General features: G+C 32.8%; 1 protein-coding gene across 1 annotated transcript; it reads left to right on the top strand.

Moving 5' to 3' along the window:
- Positions 1–1,663: 1,663 nt before the first annotated feature.
- LOC111410020 (polygalacturonase ADPG1-like) lies at positions 1,664–18,320 on the top strand. Its single transcript, XM_023040179.1, has 9 exons — positions 1,664–2,100; positions 2,581–2,712; positions 2,834–2,995; positions 3,139–3,165; positions 3,268–3,475; positions 3,620–3,701; positions 3,827–3,935; positions 17,581–17,697; positions 18,052–18,320. The coding sequence occupies exons 1-9, from the start codon at positions 1,681–1,683 to the stop codon at positions 18,271–18,273; spliced, it is 1,479 nt and encodes a 492-aa protein (XP_022895947.1). The 5' UTR covers positions 1,664–1,680; the 3' UTR covers positions 18,274–18,320.
- Positions 18,321–18,481: the final 161 nt, after the last annotated feature.

Below are 18,481 nucleotides of genomic sequence, written 5' to 3'. Positions count from 1 at the left end.
ATTTCTAACCAATTCCAATTTAATCAAATTGATAAAAGTTTAATCCAACTCTCTTATTCTACCATTTCCACCATTCTGGAGAAATCAAGTTGGAAGTTTGGTTGCGTCTCTCTTCATTATTGCGAGCTCGTTATCTTCCCATTCTTATGATTATAAAAGTCAAATCTATAAAAAAAACGACAAAGAAAGATGCAAAAGATATCTAATTATTAGATTACGTTATTTTGTAAAAGTTAAGATTGAACATGTTCTAGTTGAATAAATGTAGCATTACTATAAATAAGATAAATTAATATTATACGGAACCTGAGAATCGAACGAAATCGAACTGAATGGAATTGAACTTGAAAGGTTCTATAATTAAATTTGGACCCAACTATTCCACTTATTAAATGCCCAAAAATCTAAGTTCGGTTTGATTCTAATGATAATCAAACTGGACTATATCTAGTCCTAATATAATCCATTTATAAATACTCTGCACCTAATGTCAAAAATCAATTACTCTAGTCACGTACGTCAATCGCGCAATATTAAATGAGTAAAATGTCATAGCTTTGAAAATAAAAATAGTAAACGAGGTACCTCAACGTTAGTCAATTAACGTAATTATTTGCAAAAATGTGGTCACAAAGAAAGAGAATAAACTTTTGACGGGTGCTAATATTGCGTAGTCAAACGGTAAATGTGATCAAATGTTCTGAATCTTTATGGGCCTGAAATGTCGTTTCATAATAAGTTGCTCGGTCTTCCATTAACAACATAAGTTCAACTTTTATAGTATTGCAACTTTAAGAAATTAAAAATATTAAATAAAGAAAGAAAGAAAGAAAGAAATAATAACAACCACTTCTGTCTTTATAGTTGCATATAACCTGTAAATTTATTTTAACATTAACGGGACCATGTATTTTGATTAGAAACCGAAGGTTATATCCATTTGAGATATGCTACTTGTACAATGATTTTTAGAAATTCAAATCAATGAACACGCATGAATCTGTCCAATTAGTTGTACAAAATCATTGTACAAGTAGTTTAATTCTATCCAATTTGTAACGAAGTTGATGTATAATAGTTATGAAAATGCGAGCTCACTCAATATTGGAACAACCTTTGTGAATTTCTTGTAATTCGTCTAGGAACACTAAAGGCGATGGCAGAGAGAGGAGACTTCCCTTGTGAAACCATTCATTCCATGTATTTTGGGCATGAAAACTAGTAATTTCAAGTACAAAGATGCAAATATATCATATTACCAAGTATGCATACTCAATTTAATCTGGCCTCAAACTAGTAATTTCTTTCGAACTCAATTTTAACCACGTATATCATGATGTTCCCAATTTTTATTAACTTTTTAACCATACCTTTTACGTTGTTTTATCAAAATCTACTAAAAATTTAATTTTTATCCAGGGCTTTTTATAAAGTACTCAAAAAATGTCTCATATTTGTGTAATTAATCTTTTCATGTGTTGAAGTGAGATAGTCAAAATTAGCAGGAATCACCATGTGTTTTTATGCCTCATTGTATGAGTTGGTATGAATAGGTAAGCAGCAGGTATATTGGTGAACAAGAATAAAGAAAATTACCTCGTCATTTTCCTTGATTGACTCTTAACTAAAGCAAGATTCAACTACCTTCCATATTATTCTTTCTTCTCAATCTCTTGAAAAATGAAAGAAAAACACTTCTATAAGCGACCATTCCCTTTTCTTCCCTGCAAAAAACTCTCTTGGGTACCCCATAAATTTTTCTTTTCGAATTCAACTTTAATCATCGAAACTGGGAGAAAAATGATATCAAAGGCATTTTCATTCACACTTTTGATCGTTTTAGTATCTTTTTCCTCTTGTTTTGGCTATCCCATAAAATTCCAACCATCTTCAAAGAATTGCCTTAATATCGATTCTGAAAGTCCAAACGTTGTCCCTCAACCTTCTTTACCTATAAACCGACACAGGGTTAAATTTCCGAACTTCAACCAGTTCAACCATGGTGTTGTTCGTTGTGCAAGGAGAAGGCCTCGACAAGTGATAATTTTCAATGTAGTCCATTTTGGAGCCAAAGCTGACGGAAAAACAGATGCTTCTGAGGTGCTAAATTGATAACATTAGAGCAGTGCTTTCTTCATTGCACCTATAATAATTTCAGTTCTTCCAATGGAGGGGTCTGCCTTCTTATATTTCTACATAGATTTAATTTGTATCATTTAATATCTATATATTAAAAATAGAAATGATTTTCTCCTCAAAGTGAGCAAGAATTATAATGTCCATCTATTGAGGTGGCGTTGCCACGTCAACAGGTCATACCTTTTTTTCTTTCGAAAAATCAAAAAAATATGGCATGATCGTTGAGGTGGCAATGGCAATTGTTATCCTGCCCATTTAGGCATGAGATCAACTTTGATAGCAAGAAATAACACCAACACTTGCTAAACATGGAACCATGATGCATATCCCTTGTTTTTGTGTATGATTTTGTTAGTTAAATTTTAGTTGCGAGGTTGATTGTCATCAATTTTGTTTGCCTTATCATTTATTATGATTAAATATATTTGTTTCTCATCTCAGGCATTTAGGAATGCTTGGGACAGGGCCTGCAAGTCTTCGAAACGAAGTATTTTTCTGGTGCCGAGACATAAGACTTATCATATCAGGCAAATAAATTTCACTGGTCCTTGTAAATCTATCATGAAAATGGAGGTTAGTTTCTATATTTCATTGCATAGTGTATTTTTTCACAGGTAAAGAAAGCATAAAATTGTAACGTTATGGCTGTTATTAAGTTGTAAAACCACTATTTTCTTTTTTTGTGAGTTTACAGATTAAAGGAACCATCAAAGCTTTTTCAGAACTGTACAATGACACTAAAAGATTTTGGATAAATTTTCATAATTTAAGTAACTTTGAAGTTCGAGGTGGTGGGATCATAGATGGCAATGGAGAAATATGGTGGAACAATACTTGCAAAATAAAAAAAACTCAGGTATGTATTTCTAGAGAGAGAGAGAGAGTCTTCTTCTAAGCGATTTGTGCAACAAAAAATAATAACCGATCGATTTCATATTTATATGATACTAACATGTGATGATGGACTACTAATATTTTTCCTCTTCTTTTCTATTTCAGCCTTGCGAAAACGAGCAGGCTCCAGCGGTATACTCATGGCCTTCACTTGCTATTATCAAAAGCTTAAATGAAATAAACAAAGATTGAAGAGGATGCTTAAATATTTACACATTCTTATTTTTCTCACAGGCCATGACCTTTGACAATTGCATGAATTTGAAAGTGACCAATCTACAAATACAAAATTCGCAGCAAATGCATCTGGTTTTTCAGGAATGTGTGGATGTTAAGGCTTCTTACCTTAAAGTGACAGCACCAGGAAAAAGCCCTAATACTGATGGAATTCATGTTACAAGAACACGAAATATTGATATTACAATGTCTGAAATTAAAACAGGTAAAGAGATCGTGCAGAAACATTTTTCACCACCCAATTAGAGCATCTTTGTTACGTAGTTGTCGACTCAAAAGTAGAGTATGCAACAAACAAGATATTAAATTTTTTGTTGATTTAACCATGTCCATTTTCGGTTTTGAATAGGTGACGACTGTATTTCAATTGTAAATGGATCTAAAGCTATTCGAGTTATGGATATAGAATGTGGACCAGGCCATGGAATCAGGTATATATATACACACACACACATACGAGTGTAACTTCAAGAACATTTATTTTAAGTCTTTGTCCCTTCTGGAATATGTTTCCAAAAAATATGAATATTTATATACTTAAATTCTTGATATCCAGCATTGGAAGCCTAGGCGAAAATCAGTCGGAGAGTCGTGTTTCAGATGTTTTAGTAAATGGAGCCAGGCTTTCAGGAACTACAAATGGAGTTAGAATAAAGTCTTGGCAGGTAAAATTCAGTTCATCCATTCATATTCATGCTTTCTGATATATATTTTCAATTAACTTTTGTTGTGTAGTAAACTTGATTTTTAGACTAAATAATATGGGTTTAAGGACTTTGCCTATAGGCTTCAAATCAATTAAAAAGCCCAATATGCCTAGCATTTCTAGAAACATTATCTAGAAAAATCTATATAAATATCTACTAGAAAAATCCATGTAAATATTTAGGTAAAATATGTGGTGATAAATATGGTAATGTGTCAAGAAGAATATGTGATCTTATAAAATCTATCTAAAGTATTCTAGGAAAATATCTTGTCCAATGTGTGATCTAAAAGTCTTATGTAAATATGTGGTCTAGGATTCTTTAGAAAAATGTGTAGACTAGAAGTTTCATGTAAACACTATATAAAGGGGTATTATTCTCCATTTTATAACAAGCCAAAAAAGTGTGCAAGTCTTGAAGTTGAGAAATACAAGTTTCCTTTTGTTCACTTCCTTCTTCCTATTTGTGTTGTCCTCCTTAAAAGTCTTAGCCAATCCAAGTTAGTAAACCCCTCTTTCCTCTAACAAACTGGTATCAGAACTCTATGGTTCATGTGAAAAATGGCAAGTGGGATGATTCATTTTCAAGTCCCCCAACTTAACAAAGATAATTACGATATTTGAAGCATAAGGATGAAAGCGTTGCTCGAGTTGCAAGATGCATGGGAGATCGTAGAGAAAGGCTACACGGACCACAAGACGAGGTCCCTCTATCCCAGCTTACAAAGGGATAGTTTGAAAGATACAACAAGAAGAGGCTCACCCTCATCTATCAAGCCTTAGATGAAAGCATGTTTGAGAAAGTAGCTTGTGCTAATACAAGTAAGAAAGCATGGGAGATCTTGCAAAATTCCCACAAAGGAGTTGAGAAAGTGAAAAAGGTTCGACTCCAAGCACATCGAGGTGAGTTTAAAGCTTTACATATGAAAGAATCAGAATCAATTTCTGATTATTTCTCTGGAGGATTGGCTATTGTGAATCAATTAAAGATGAATGGAGAAAAGTTGAACGACACTCGAGTAATTGAGAAGATACTTAGGTCTTTAGATTCTAAATTTGTCTACATAGTTGTAGCCATTAAGGAACCTAAAGATCTAGATAGTATGAGTGTCGATAAACTCAAAGGATCTTTACAAGCCCATGAGGAAAGACTAAAGAAGAAGGTGAAAGAAGAGCCATTAGAGCAAGCTCTTAAAAAAAAGCTCACTTTGAACAGGGGTGAAGGAATGTTTGGCAGTAGAAGAAGCCAAAAAGGAAGAGGATAGGCCAAGATCGAGGAAGAAGTGCATTCTACAAGGAGAGAAGAAAAGAAGACAAAGCTCATTTTTCACCAGAGATCGTGGAAGAGGAAAAGGTACAAGGCAAAATGAAGGGCCAAGATATGACAAATCTCAAATTAAATATTATAATTGTCAAAAACTTGGTCATTATGCTTCAGAATATAGAAATATTAGTAACCAAGTTGAGGAGAAAGCCAACTATGCTTGTCGGGAAAGTGAAGTGCATCTTACACTACTGTTGGCTTACAAAGGTGAAGAGAGCAGAGAAAAGAATACTTGGTGTTTGGATACAGGAGCAAGCAACCATATGTGTGAAAGAAAAAACATATTTGTGGAGCTTGATAAATCAGTAAGCGGAAGCATTACCTTTGAAGATGAATCCAAGATCCCAGTGAAAGGAAAAGGTAAAATCCTGATCCGCTTGAAAAATGGTACGCATCAATTTATCTCAAATGTCTATTATGTGCCCAATATGAAGAATAACATTTTAAGTGTGGGACAACTCTTAGAGAAGGGCTATGATATTCATTTGAAAGATCATAGTCTTTCAATAAGAGATCAAAGAGAATTTAATTGTCAAAGTCCCTATAACAAGAAATAGTATGTTTGCATTAGGCATTCAAAATGATGTTGTTAAATGCTTAAAAGCTTATTTTAAAGATTCATCTTGATTTTGGCACTTGAGATTTGGGCATCTTAATTTTGGAGGTTTAAAGTTGTTGAGTAAGAAGAAAATGGTGAAACGGTCCAATAAATCATGCGGATCAATTATGTGAATAATGCTTACTTGAAAAGCATTCGAGGAAAGTTTTCCAGAAGAAGCATCTACAAGAGCTAAGAAGCCGCTAGAACTTGTACACTCGGATATTTGTGGACCAATCAATCCAAGCTCTCTCGAAAAGAGCAATTACTTTGTTCGTTTTATTGATTATTTTAGTAGAAATACTTGGGTCAATTTTTTCAAACAAAAATCGAAAGTTTTTGAAACTTTTAAAAGGTTGAAAGTTTTTGTTGAAAAAAAAAAGTAGCTATAGCATAAAAGCCATGAGATCAGATAGAGGAGGAGAATTCACCTCCAAAGAATTTGAGAAATATTGTAAGGAGAATGGAATTCGTCGTCCATTGACGGTTCCATACTCTCTACAACAAAATAGAGTAGCTAAAAGAAAGAATAGATCCATTCTTAACTTGGCCCACTGCATGCTCAAAAGTAAGAGATTGTTCAAAAAACTTTGGGCCGAAACTGTTAATTGAATCGTGTATATGTCTAATCGATCACCTTCTAGAAGTATGTGGATTAAGATACCACAAGAAGCATGGAGTGGAAGAAAGCCTAGTATCTCTCACCTACGAGTATTTGGGAGCATTGCATATGCTCATGTATCAGATCAAAAGTGGTCCAAGTTAGATGACAAAAGTAAAAGGTATGACTTTATCGGCTATGACTTTCGCTCTAAAGGCTACAAGTTGTCTAATCCAAGCAAAGAGAAGATCACCATTAGTAGAGATATTGAGTTTGATGAAGAAGGAACTTGGGATTGGGATGTCCAAGAAGAAGACTATGACTTCTTACCATTCTTTGTGGAAGAAGAACAGGAGAATGGAAAAAAGCAAGAGCTTAACACTCCACCTCTATCACCTACCCATGGAGGTGCTTCTCTATCATCTTCACAAGAAGAAAGCTCAAGTGAAAGGACACCACGGATGAGGAGCCTACAAGAGCTATATGAGGTAACAAAAAATCAAATGATCTCACATTCTTTTGTCCTTTTGTTGATTGTGAGCTACTAGGGTATGAAGAAGAGGCGCAAAATAAAAGATGGAGAGATGCCATGGATGAAGAGATTATGGCAATTGAGAAAAAATGACATGTGGAAGCTGACAACTCTTCCCAAAGGAAAGAGAGCAATCGGAGTTAAGTGGATGTACAAGGCAAATAAGAACGCTAAAGGAGAAGTAGAAAGATACAAAGCAAGATTGGTTGGCAAAAGCTACAACCAATGGTCGGGAATCGATTATGAAGAGGTATTTGCTCCTGCTACTCTTTTAGAAACCATAAGATTAATTATCTCTCTTGCAGCGTAAAATAAGTAGAAGATATTTCAAAAGGACGTGAAATCAACTTTTCTAAATGGTTATCTCGAAGAAGAAATTTATGTGGAGTAACCAATGGGGTATAAAATAAAAGAACATAAAGATAAAGTCTTAAAACTTAAAAAAAAAAAAAAAGCTTTATATGGGTTGAAACAGGCTCCAAGGGTATGGAATAGTAGAATTAACAAGTATTTTCTAAAAAATAATTTCAGAAAATGCTCTCAAGAGTATGTCCTTTATACAAAGGTAAATGAGAAAGAAGATATTTTGTTTGTTTATTTGTATGTAGATGATCTTATATCCACAGGAAGTAATCAAAGTATGATCACTGAGTTTAAGAAGGTCATGGCTCAAGAATTTGAGATGACAGATATCGACCTCATGGTTTACTATCTTGGGATTGAGGTAAAGCAAATAAAGGATTGCATCTTTACCTCACAAGCAAGATATGCGAAAAAAATTCTAAAGAAATTCAATATGGTGGATTGCAAGCCTGCATGCACCCCAATCGAAGGCGGAACCAAGTTGTCGAAGAATGATAAAGGTGAAAAAGTAAACCCCCAACACTTTTTAAGAGTCTTGTTGAAAGTTTAAGATACTTGATGTGCACAAGACCATATATCATTTTTGGAGTTGGGATCATTAGTCGTTATATGGAGACACCTACCATGACCCATATGAAAGCTGCAAAGAGAATTCTTCGTTACGTCAAAGGTACGCTTGATTATGGTTTAGTCTATTCATCATCTAATGAATTCAAACTTGTTGGATATAGTGACAGGGATTAGGGCGGAGACAATGATAATAGAAATAGTACAATTGGGTATGTGTTTTACTTGGGTGACACAGCTTTCACTTGGAGCTCAAAGACGCAATCAATTGTAGTACTATCTACATGTGAAGCAGAATATGTTGCAGCTACATCAAGTATCTGACATGCGATTTGACTTAAAAACTTGTTGAAGACACTTAGAGTATCACAAGAAGAACCAATCAAAATCCATGTTGATACAAATCGACATTGGAATTGACAAAGAATCCAGTATTCCACAATAGAAGCAAGCACATTGATACAAGATATCACTTCATAAGAGAAAGTATTGCGAAGAAAGAAGTGTAGCTGAAATATGTAACCTCTCAAGAGCAGATCGTCGACATTCTTATTGAGCCGCTCAAGCATGATGTGTTCCGCAAGTTAAGAACTCTACTTAGAGTAGTAAAATCAAGCTTAAGGGGGGATGTTGAGTAGCAAACTTGATTTTTGGACTAAATAATATGGGGTTAAGGACATTGCTCATAGACTACAAATTAATTAAAAGGCCCAACATGCTTAGCATTTCTAGAAACATTATCTAGAAATATCTATATAAATATCTACTAGAAAAATTCATGTAAATATCTAAGTAAAATATGTGGTGATAAATATCGTAATGTGTCAAGAAGAATATGTGGTCTTATAAAGTCTATCTAGAGTATTCTAGGAAAATATCTTATCCAATGTGTGGTCTAAAAGTCTTATGTAAATATGTGGTCTAGGATTCTCTAAAAAAATGTGTGGACTAGAAGTTTCATGTAAACACTATATAAATGGGTAGTGTTCTTCGTTTTGTAACAAGCCAAAAAAGTGTGTAAGTCTTGAAATTGAGAAATACAAGTTTCCTTTTGTTCACTTCCTTCTTCCCATTAGTGTTCTCTTTGAAAGTCTTAGCCAATCCAAGTTAGTAAACCCCTTTTTCCTCCAACAATTTTGGCTTAGGTTTATACAACAGAACTTAAACAAATTGCATGCAATATTTTTCCACCAAATATGGCACCAAAAACCAGATCGAAAATATAATTAACCACATTTTTGTACACCTGAAAGAACATTGAAAACTTATAAATAAATGTTAGCCAAAATTGTAGACTAATATAATTTTATTAATTACAATAAGAACTTAAACAGGTGATTTTATTAAAATTGCAGACATCAACAATAATTTTACAGATTAAAATTGAATGGAAATCTACTGCAATATTTCATTTGCAGATTGGAAATGATTTACAAACCGAAGCATGTGTACTACACAATTTCCTTAAAACGGATTCACCTCCTCATCATAAGTGCTTGAGGCTTCGTACGGGCATTTGTCTCCCAGAATGCAACAGAAAATGAGTTCAAGTACTTCAATTTCTATTCTAACAAAATGAATTTGTATCAGAACAGCACCATCAAAACTTTGATGGAAATGAAAATTTTCGAACTTGACTAAACTGAAAATTATGCAGAAGAGTAAGGAATTTTTTTTTTATGTGGAATAATGGAAAAATGACCTCGATTATAGATTCGTCCCATGAATGGTGAGTAAATCCTTCCATAAACATATCATTAACTCAATACTATAATGGCAGTAATCATTAGAGTTTACATAGTTTCAAAAGCTAAAAAGTCGGAGAAAGCAAAATAAACGCAAAACATGGACACTCTTTAGAAAACTTCCCTTTCCTCCTAAAAGACATGAACTAGAAGCTAGTAAAGAAGATGAAATTCTAGCCATAGCTAAAATTTCCTAATTACTACACATTTGGCTTTTCTTGAATGAATTTCATGATCTAATGGTCTTTTTTCTTGATGTTCTCTTGCTTCTTGTTCCAACTCGATCAACTTCCTTTCGTAGTACCCTACCTCCAGGGAAATTCGAATCCCCGATGCCTCTTTGAAGGCTCCTATCCGCTGTTCATCCTACTGAGCTTTGATCTCACTATGTTCCGCTACCTACATACTGCATGTTAAGACTAATATTTATTTCTGGATTTACTTCTTTTTTCTCTTTTGTAATTCTTTCTATTTTAAAAGGAGATTTTTTGTTCCGTTCAGTTCGACATTTGTGCATGCAAGTCGCATCCGCACACAAGTTCAAGGATCAATGTATATTTTTGGTCCTTGTGTTGTACCCCCTGTGCGCGCACGTAGAGAGAGCCTCTATACTATACATAATTATACCATTTCAAAGTATAGTAATCTATAAAGTAGTCATTGCTTTCATAAACTTCCTATGTAAAACAAACTTAAATATAGTTTTTCCTCCAACATTAACCATCCTCCAATATTCCACCTTGAACTCTAATTTTTCATTTACCTTTTTATCATTTTTGGCAAGTAGATATATGATTTCAATGTTCTCACAGATAAAAACAAAGATCAACTTTAATCTTCCAAATTGAATCAACTAGTCCCACCTAAAATTTTGCAAAAAAAAAAAAAAATCAAATTAAAAAAAAATAAATAAAAAACCTTAACAAAGCCACCAAGTCATTTTTCCTACAATCCCCCACGTGAATGAAAATTGGGAGCGACACAGAAATGGAAGACATGAAGACTTGGTAATATAGTTCAACGGTTGAAACCTGCATAGGATAGATAAGTAGTAGCGTTTGAACCTTCCGTTGTGAAAGTATATTTATTTTGCTATCTAACCAGTGGATACGATGTCATTAAATTGTTCTATCTTTTAGGTAAATAATGATATACTCCACATACACTTCTTTCTAACACAATTCAATTTTCATTAATATGTTTGTTTATGGCCATGAATGTAAGCTTGGTGCTTTTAGAGTTTCTAAGAATTGAGCCCCACACAAATTCCTTAGAAACGACCCCACTTCTCTATCACGTAGGTGATTTCTTATTGCAAGTAACCCATAATACTTTACTCAATTTTTGATATATAAGAATCATTGAAAGTCTATCGCTTTTCCTTCATCCTTATGAGTATCACTGTTAAATCATAGAAATAGACACAAGATAACATCTCGCAAAATGATTCAATTAAGTTTTTACAATTAGATTTCCAATCAATCAAGTAGAATTTTCTATGTATTAACTCCTTCGTTCAAGGCTTAAGCTCCATTCCTTCCGATGATTTCCCAATTAACTTTCTATTTGACATTTTTGGTTAGTGAAACTGCAATGTTATCCTTTGAACTTACATAGTCAATAGAGATAACCAGTTGAGAGTATTATCTCTACGATATATATGTTTAGACTTACCATTATACATGCTACTCTAAGCCTTACCAATCGCAAACTGACTATTACAATACATGCAAATTGATGCACATGTTTTGATCATATTGGTATATCCTCTAAGAAATTACGGAGCATTCTGCCTCTTCGCCAAATTTGTCAAGTGCAACTCAAATTTCATGGTAGATCTGGCTATAATTGTTTGTTTAGAAGATTTTTATAGCTACACCTTTTATTGTGAACACAAATTCACTAGTGGTATTTGAGTCTTTTATATTAGATATCCAATTGGCATTACTATACCCTTCAATGACTGCTGGATATCTGGTATAGTGCAGTCCATAGCTACGTGTATATCTTAAGTACCTTAGTGCTCTTACTATTCTATTTCAGTGGTCAGCTTCTGGATTACTCGTATATCTACTCAGTTTACTAACTGTGCAAGCTATGTCTACTCTTATACAATTAATCAAGTACATTAGACTTCCAATGATCCTAAAGTATTCAATTTAAGAGTCACTCTCGCCTTTTGTTTTTAGATAAATGCTGACTTGTATCTATCGGTGTTATAGTCACGTTAGAATCATCTTTGTTAAATTTTTCCAGAATTTTGTCTACATAATGTGATTAGCTTAGAACAATTCTGTCTAATATTTTTGAGATTTTAACTCCAAGTATTATATCAGCTAAACCCATATCTTTCATGTCAAATCTTGAATTCAACATACTTTTAGTACATTTAGTCATCTTGTCATTGCTACCAACAATAAGCATGTCATCTACGTAAGACATAAAATGATATAACCATTTTCATTGTCTTTGACATAAATTCATTTGTCACACTTGTTGATCTTAAATCCACATCCCATCATGATATTATCAAATTTTTCATGCCATTGTTTGGATGCTTGTTTCAAGTCATGCAATGACTTTACCAATTTACATACTTCCTTCTCCTGCCTGTGATGAAAACCTCTTGGTTTATTCTATGTAAATTTCTTCTTTTAAATCTTCATTTAAAAATATAGTTTCAACATCCATTAAATATACTTCAAGATTTTGTAGAGCAATAATCGTAAGTATCATTCTAGCCCCGTTTGATTCCCATTTTCATCCAAAAAAATGCATCCTTTCTGCTAACATGGAGTCCCACATGATGACATGTATTTTTGAATTGACTAGTACAATTTTTATCTTTCCCAAAATACCCTCATTTGCCTTCAACAACCCACCCTTTTTTTTCTTTTCAATGTTCTATAATTTTTGCTCACTACAAAGGTTAATAAAGGGATTGGTGTTTACAAAGCTGTTTGTGTACAGCCTCATAACACATGCATTATCAGTTGAAATGACTAGTAACGGGCAATTTTTTTCTAAAATAAGAGTGCAAAATGGGCAACAAACAAGGGCCTAATAGAAGTTATTCTCATCACTAGAGAATATGTAAAAAAGTAGTCAAGGCTTTTTCGTTGTCTGTAACCTTTTATTACTAATTGGGCCTTATACTTTTCAATAGTTCTTTCTGCTTTCATTTTCCTTTTGAAAATCTATTTATAATATAGTGGTTTACTTCCTGTTTGAAGATCCACTGGCTTCCACGTATGATTTTGCAAAATAGAATCTATTTCACTTTTAATGACCTCTTTCTATTGAGATTCTTCTAAAGAATTCATAGCTTCTTGAAAACTTTGAGTTCACTTTCTAGCATATAGGTCAGAAAATTAGGACCATAAAATTCTTCTATCCTTTCTCTTTTACTACACTTTGTTTCAACCTCAACTTCATCTTCTAATTCTTGGTCATGACTATTTCCAATCATAGTATCATGTGTCTTTTTTGAAGAGCTTGCTTCTTATTTGGATCTAGATAGAAATACAAGTTAGTTTTGGATGTTAGACTCATGCACCAGAAATCGATAAGCACTGCTATAGTGCATAGCCAATGAAAATGCAATCTACAATTTCTAGGCCCATATTTACTTTCTTTTCTGTTTCTTCCGGGGCACCTTATTTATAAGGTAATTTTTCGATAATATAGCTTCCCCCATATGTTATGATGTAATCCAAACCTTTTTAACATTGCATTCATCATTTCTTTTAAGATATGATTTTTCTATTTGGCACCACTATTTTGCTGCGGTGAATAAGGTATAGCGATTTCATGTATAATTTCGTATTGTGCACAAAATTCAACAAATGGTGTTTCATAATCACATCTTGATCACTTCTTAACACCATAACTTTCTGGTTAAGTTGATTTTCAACTGCATTCTTATAGAGAATAAATTTCTCTATTGTTTCGTCTTTACTTTTAAGCAAATACATGTAACATTATTTTGTGCTATCATCGACAAAAGAATGAAGTACTTGTTGCCACTTTTTGTTTTTACAAATTTTAAATCACATATATCACTGTGAATTAAATAGAGTGATTTTGTATTTCATTAAATTGATTTAAAGATTGACCCTGTTAATTTTGCCTCACACAAGTGTTGCACTTATGTTTAGAATCAATATGGAACGTGACTATACAATTCAAGTAAACTAATCTACTACAATATCATAGTTAGTATGTCCTAGCCTACCATGCTACAAACTAGAAGATTTAACTTTATTAATTTTCGACTTCACAACCTTACAATCAATTTAAATATACCATCGGAAACATAACCCTTCCAACAAACATTCCATTTTTTAGACGGAATGACTTTATCTAACTCAAACACAATACAGAAACCCCTTATTCAAAAGCAACACAAACATTATGTTCTTGCGGACTTTTAGCACATACAATACATTGTTAAGAGTCAGCTCTAAAGTTATCTTCAGAACCACCTTCCTTGATCCTTGATTTCAAAAGTTGTTGAATTTTACACGAACAACTTCTTTTCATTCTCAAGTGCTTTGAACACATTAAAAAACTCTTCATTAAAGCATACATGCCTCATAGAACCATTATTAATCCACCACAACTTTTAGGTTTGAATTCAGCATATTCACTTCAGAAATAACAGTAGCAAGATTCATCTCAAACACATCATGTGTCATGGAGTCAACTATATTTGCTTCTTTCTTATTATTCTTCTTTGGTAATCTATACTACGAAGACTTATTTTCCACTTTATCATAGTTGAAGCATTTTCCTTAAAAAGCCTTTTCTTGAAAATTCCACCTTTTAGTCCCAACTTAGTCCCTTTGCCACCAAAAGGCCAAAACTTGTTTTGTTAAGTCTTAGAATTTTGACTATTCTCCACAACATTGACTTTGGCCATGCCCAAATTAAATCACTTCTTTTCTAAACTCTTGTTAGTTTCTTTATTAACTTTTTCAATTTGAAGTCTAACAATCAATTTTTCGATGTTCATTTCCTTTCTCTTATATATTTAAGATAATTCTTGAAATCTTTCCAAATCGAAGGCAGCTTTTCAGTAATTGCAGTCACTTGGAAAGTTTCACTCAAAATCATCCCTTTAGTATGAATCTCATGAAGATTCATTTGGATTTATATCGCTTAACTGATTATAGCTTTTGAGTCTAGCATTTTATAATCTAGGAATCTGTTGACATTGAACTTCTTAGCTCTGATATCCTGACTTTTATATTTTCAGTCCAAAAACTTCTATAACTCTTTAGCTATTTTCATCGCACTGTAAATTTGTACAGTGAATCAACCAAATTGTTCTTGATATAGTTTCGGCACAGAAAATTCGAATGTTCCGCTCATCAACTGCGCTGATAGTTTGGACATCTCCCTCACCCTCATTGAGTTTCGGAGTAGTTTTAGACAAGAACCTCGCAATATTCAATGTGTTCAAATAGAACAACATTTTCTGTTGCCACCTTTTGAAATTTAAGCCATTAAATTTCTTCAATTTCTCCCCATGTTTAATCGGAATACTAACAATAGGGTTAGTTGTTGGAGCTACAATTTGACTCACAACGTGACTTGGCAATGTAGTCACAGTTTGAGCTACAACAAAACTTAGCTCTTGAGCTACAAGAAAGCCCACGACCAGATTTTTAGTAGCCACAATTTGGGTCACCTCCATGTTAGTTGCTTCAGTTGTCATTCTGAAAATCAAATAAAAATTAGTTTCTGAAACCACAATATATGAACCTATTTGTTCTTTTTCAAAATCCGTTTTAAGTTTATTAGCCAAAAATTGCAGAATAATATAATTTTATTAACTATTGTAAGAGCATAAATAGGTAATTTTATTAAAATTGTAGAATATAACGATAATTTTATGCACAAAAATCGAACGAAAATCTACAGCAATATTTCAATTGCAAATAGAAAATGGATTTACAAACTGAGACCTGTGTATTACACAGTTTTCTTAAAAAAGATTCGTCTCCTCACTGTAAGTTCTTGAGGCCACGTATTGGCGTCTGTCTCTCAGGATATAATGCAGTAGAGTCTGAGCACTAAAGTTTCTACTTCAATGAAATGAATTTGTATCAGAACAGCACTACCAAGACTTTGATAGAAATGAAAAATTTTGAACCTGTCTGAACTAATAATTATGCAGAAGAGTGCAGAATTTTTCTGATGTGAAATAATGGGAAAACAGCCTTAGTTATAGGTTTGTCCCCATGAATGGTGAGTAAATTCATCCATAAGCATGTCATTAACTCAATAATATAATGGCAATAACCATTAGAGTTTCAACAGTTTTAGAATCTAAAAAGTCAATTGCCGAAAGCAAATTAAAGACAAAACATGGGCATTCCTAAGGGGCCAATCTTTTCTTCTCTTGGTCCGACATTCATGTACGTACACAAGTTCAAGGCTCGATATACATTATTGGCCCTTGAGCCCTCGCAAATGAAGAGCGTCTCTATTGTATACATGATTATGCCCTTCCAAAGTGTAGCCATATATAAAGCAGTCTTTGTTTTCATAAACTTCCTATGTGGGACAAACATAAATATAGTTTTGCCTTCCAACATAAACCATATTCCAATGATCCACTTTGAACTCCAATTTTCAATTCACCCCTCCATCATTTTTGGCAAGTAAACATATGATTTCGATGTCTCAAAGAGAAAAACATGAATCAGCTTTAATATTCCAAATTGAACCAATGGATCCCACCTAAAATTGTGCCAAAAGTAAGTTAAAAAAAATCACAAAGCCATTTTTCCAACGATAAATTTATCTCATCTTTTATTATCATTGATCTAAAAAGTTCATCTAGGTGGTGGCTCGGCCTAGGCTCAAAGCTCAAGCAAAATGCCTTGCTTCGCGCCTAGACGCTCTTTTTTTTTCTCCAATTTTTTTTCCTTCATTTCTTTTGTCTTCCATAGACGCACTTTATCAATTTTTTTAAGTCTTTTTTCACTTTCGCTTATTATTTAGGAAAAAAAAAACTTTTCATTTGACTTTAATTTCAAGTTTTTAAAGATTTTATCTGTACAAAAGATAAAAATGACTTTACCTAAATAGTTAAATAAAATTTAAGTTATGATGTTATCTACATTATATAATTATGATCTTGAGACTCATTTTATCACAAACTTAAAAAGCATGTATGAATTTCCTATAAATTTATCAAGTAAGATTTGTCTAGTTAAAAATTGAAACTTTGAAAAATATTCTAATTTTTTGCATTTCGAAAACTTGAAAATCGTATAATTGACTAACGGTAGAAATTATTAAGTAAATATTGTATTTTATAATTTTAGATGTTTAATATGTATTATTTTAATTATTAAATAATTTTTAAAATGATTAAAAAATTAAAGTAATATTATAAATAAGAGAATACTTTTTTACTTCTAAACCTCGCATGGCCTCGGTTAAGCTCTTAAAGTTTAAAGCTTGGACTTCACTCCTAACCACGCTTTACACTTTTTAAAACATGATTTATTATAAATAAATGAGATGGTTCAACACTTGTTTTTCTTAGTTTCTCCTACAAATATTATAAAGCTATCCCGTTAATAGACGAGGCCAAAGGACAAAATTTAATTCCTAAGTCCGTTTGACATGTAATTCAAGTATATCTTACTACTTGTTCCTTAATTTGGAAAAAATCGAGAAATAAATTCAAATCCTTGTATCATAAACATTTTATAAATATAGAAAATTAAACAATTAATTAAAAACATCTATTCATGTAGCTGTGTATTCTTTAAAACCACACATTTATTCATATATTTCATACATCAATCATTGATAAACCTAAGGGCATTTTTTTTAACTCTGATATTTGTGTGAAGGGAGGGAGTGGATATGCAAGGAACATTATATTCCAAAATATTCAGATGCAGAATGTTTCCAATCCCATAATCATAGATCAGTACTACTGTGATAAAGATGAATCATGCCACAAGCAGGTACAATTTCTAGTTCCGCTCAGTTTAAAAAGCCATATTTGATTTACATATAGTCTTGGACACGCTCTTGAGTCTATTTTTCGCACTTGGTAGATGAGTATATATGTCTGATAGTGCATATCATCTATAGAAATTTGCATCTACCACAACATACACTCAAAGGAAATTAATGTACAGTTTTTTAAGCAGTTATAGCATATTTGTTAAGAAGTATTGGATGAGTCTAATGGTTCCAAAATGAAAATAACTAAAATATCGTACATTATAGTGTGCAGTCTCTATCCTATATTGCGTACAAACATGCATTTAATTTACATAAGTATGTATATTAATTATATCTAAATTTCAATACAGAAATCAGCAGTGCAAGTAATGAATGTGGTGTACAAGAATATAAGAGGCACGAGTGCTTCAGAGGTGGCTATAAAATTTAACTGCAGTGACACAGTTCCATGCAGAGCACTGATACTCGAAAATGTTTATTTAAGCCGACAGGGGAAAGGAGAAGCTGAAGCTAAATGCAGCAATATTATTGGATTATCTAATTTTGGGAGATTTGTTTCTCCAAGTTGTTGAATAGTAAACTTGATTTTTAGACTAAATAATATGGGCTTAAGGATTTTACTTATAGGCCCAAATCAATTAAAAGGCCCAACATGCCTAACATTTCAAGAAACATTATCTAGAAAAATCTATATTAATATCTAAGTAAGATATGTGGTTTTATAAAGAATATCTAGAGAATTCTAGGAAAATATCTTGATGTGTGGTCTAGGTGTCTCTA

Source organism: Olea europaea, chromosome 15, assembly GCF_002742605.1.
Source record: "Olea europaea var. sylvestris chromosome 15, O_europaea_v1, whole genome shotgun sequence".
Lineage (NCBI taxonomy): Eukaryota > Viridiplantae > Streptophyta > Magnoliopsida > Lamiales > Oleaceae > Olea > Olea europaea.
Note: the sequence above shows the minus strand (reverse complement) of the source record. Positions and strands in the feature narration are given on the sequence as shown.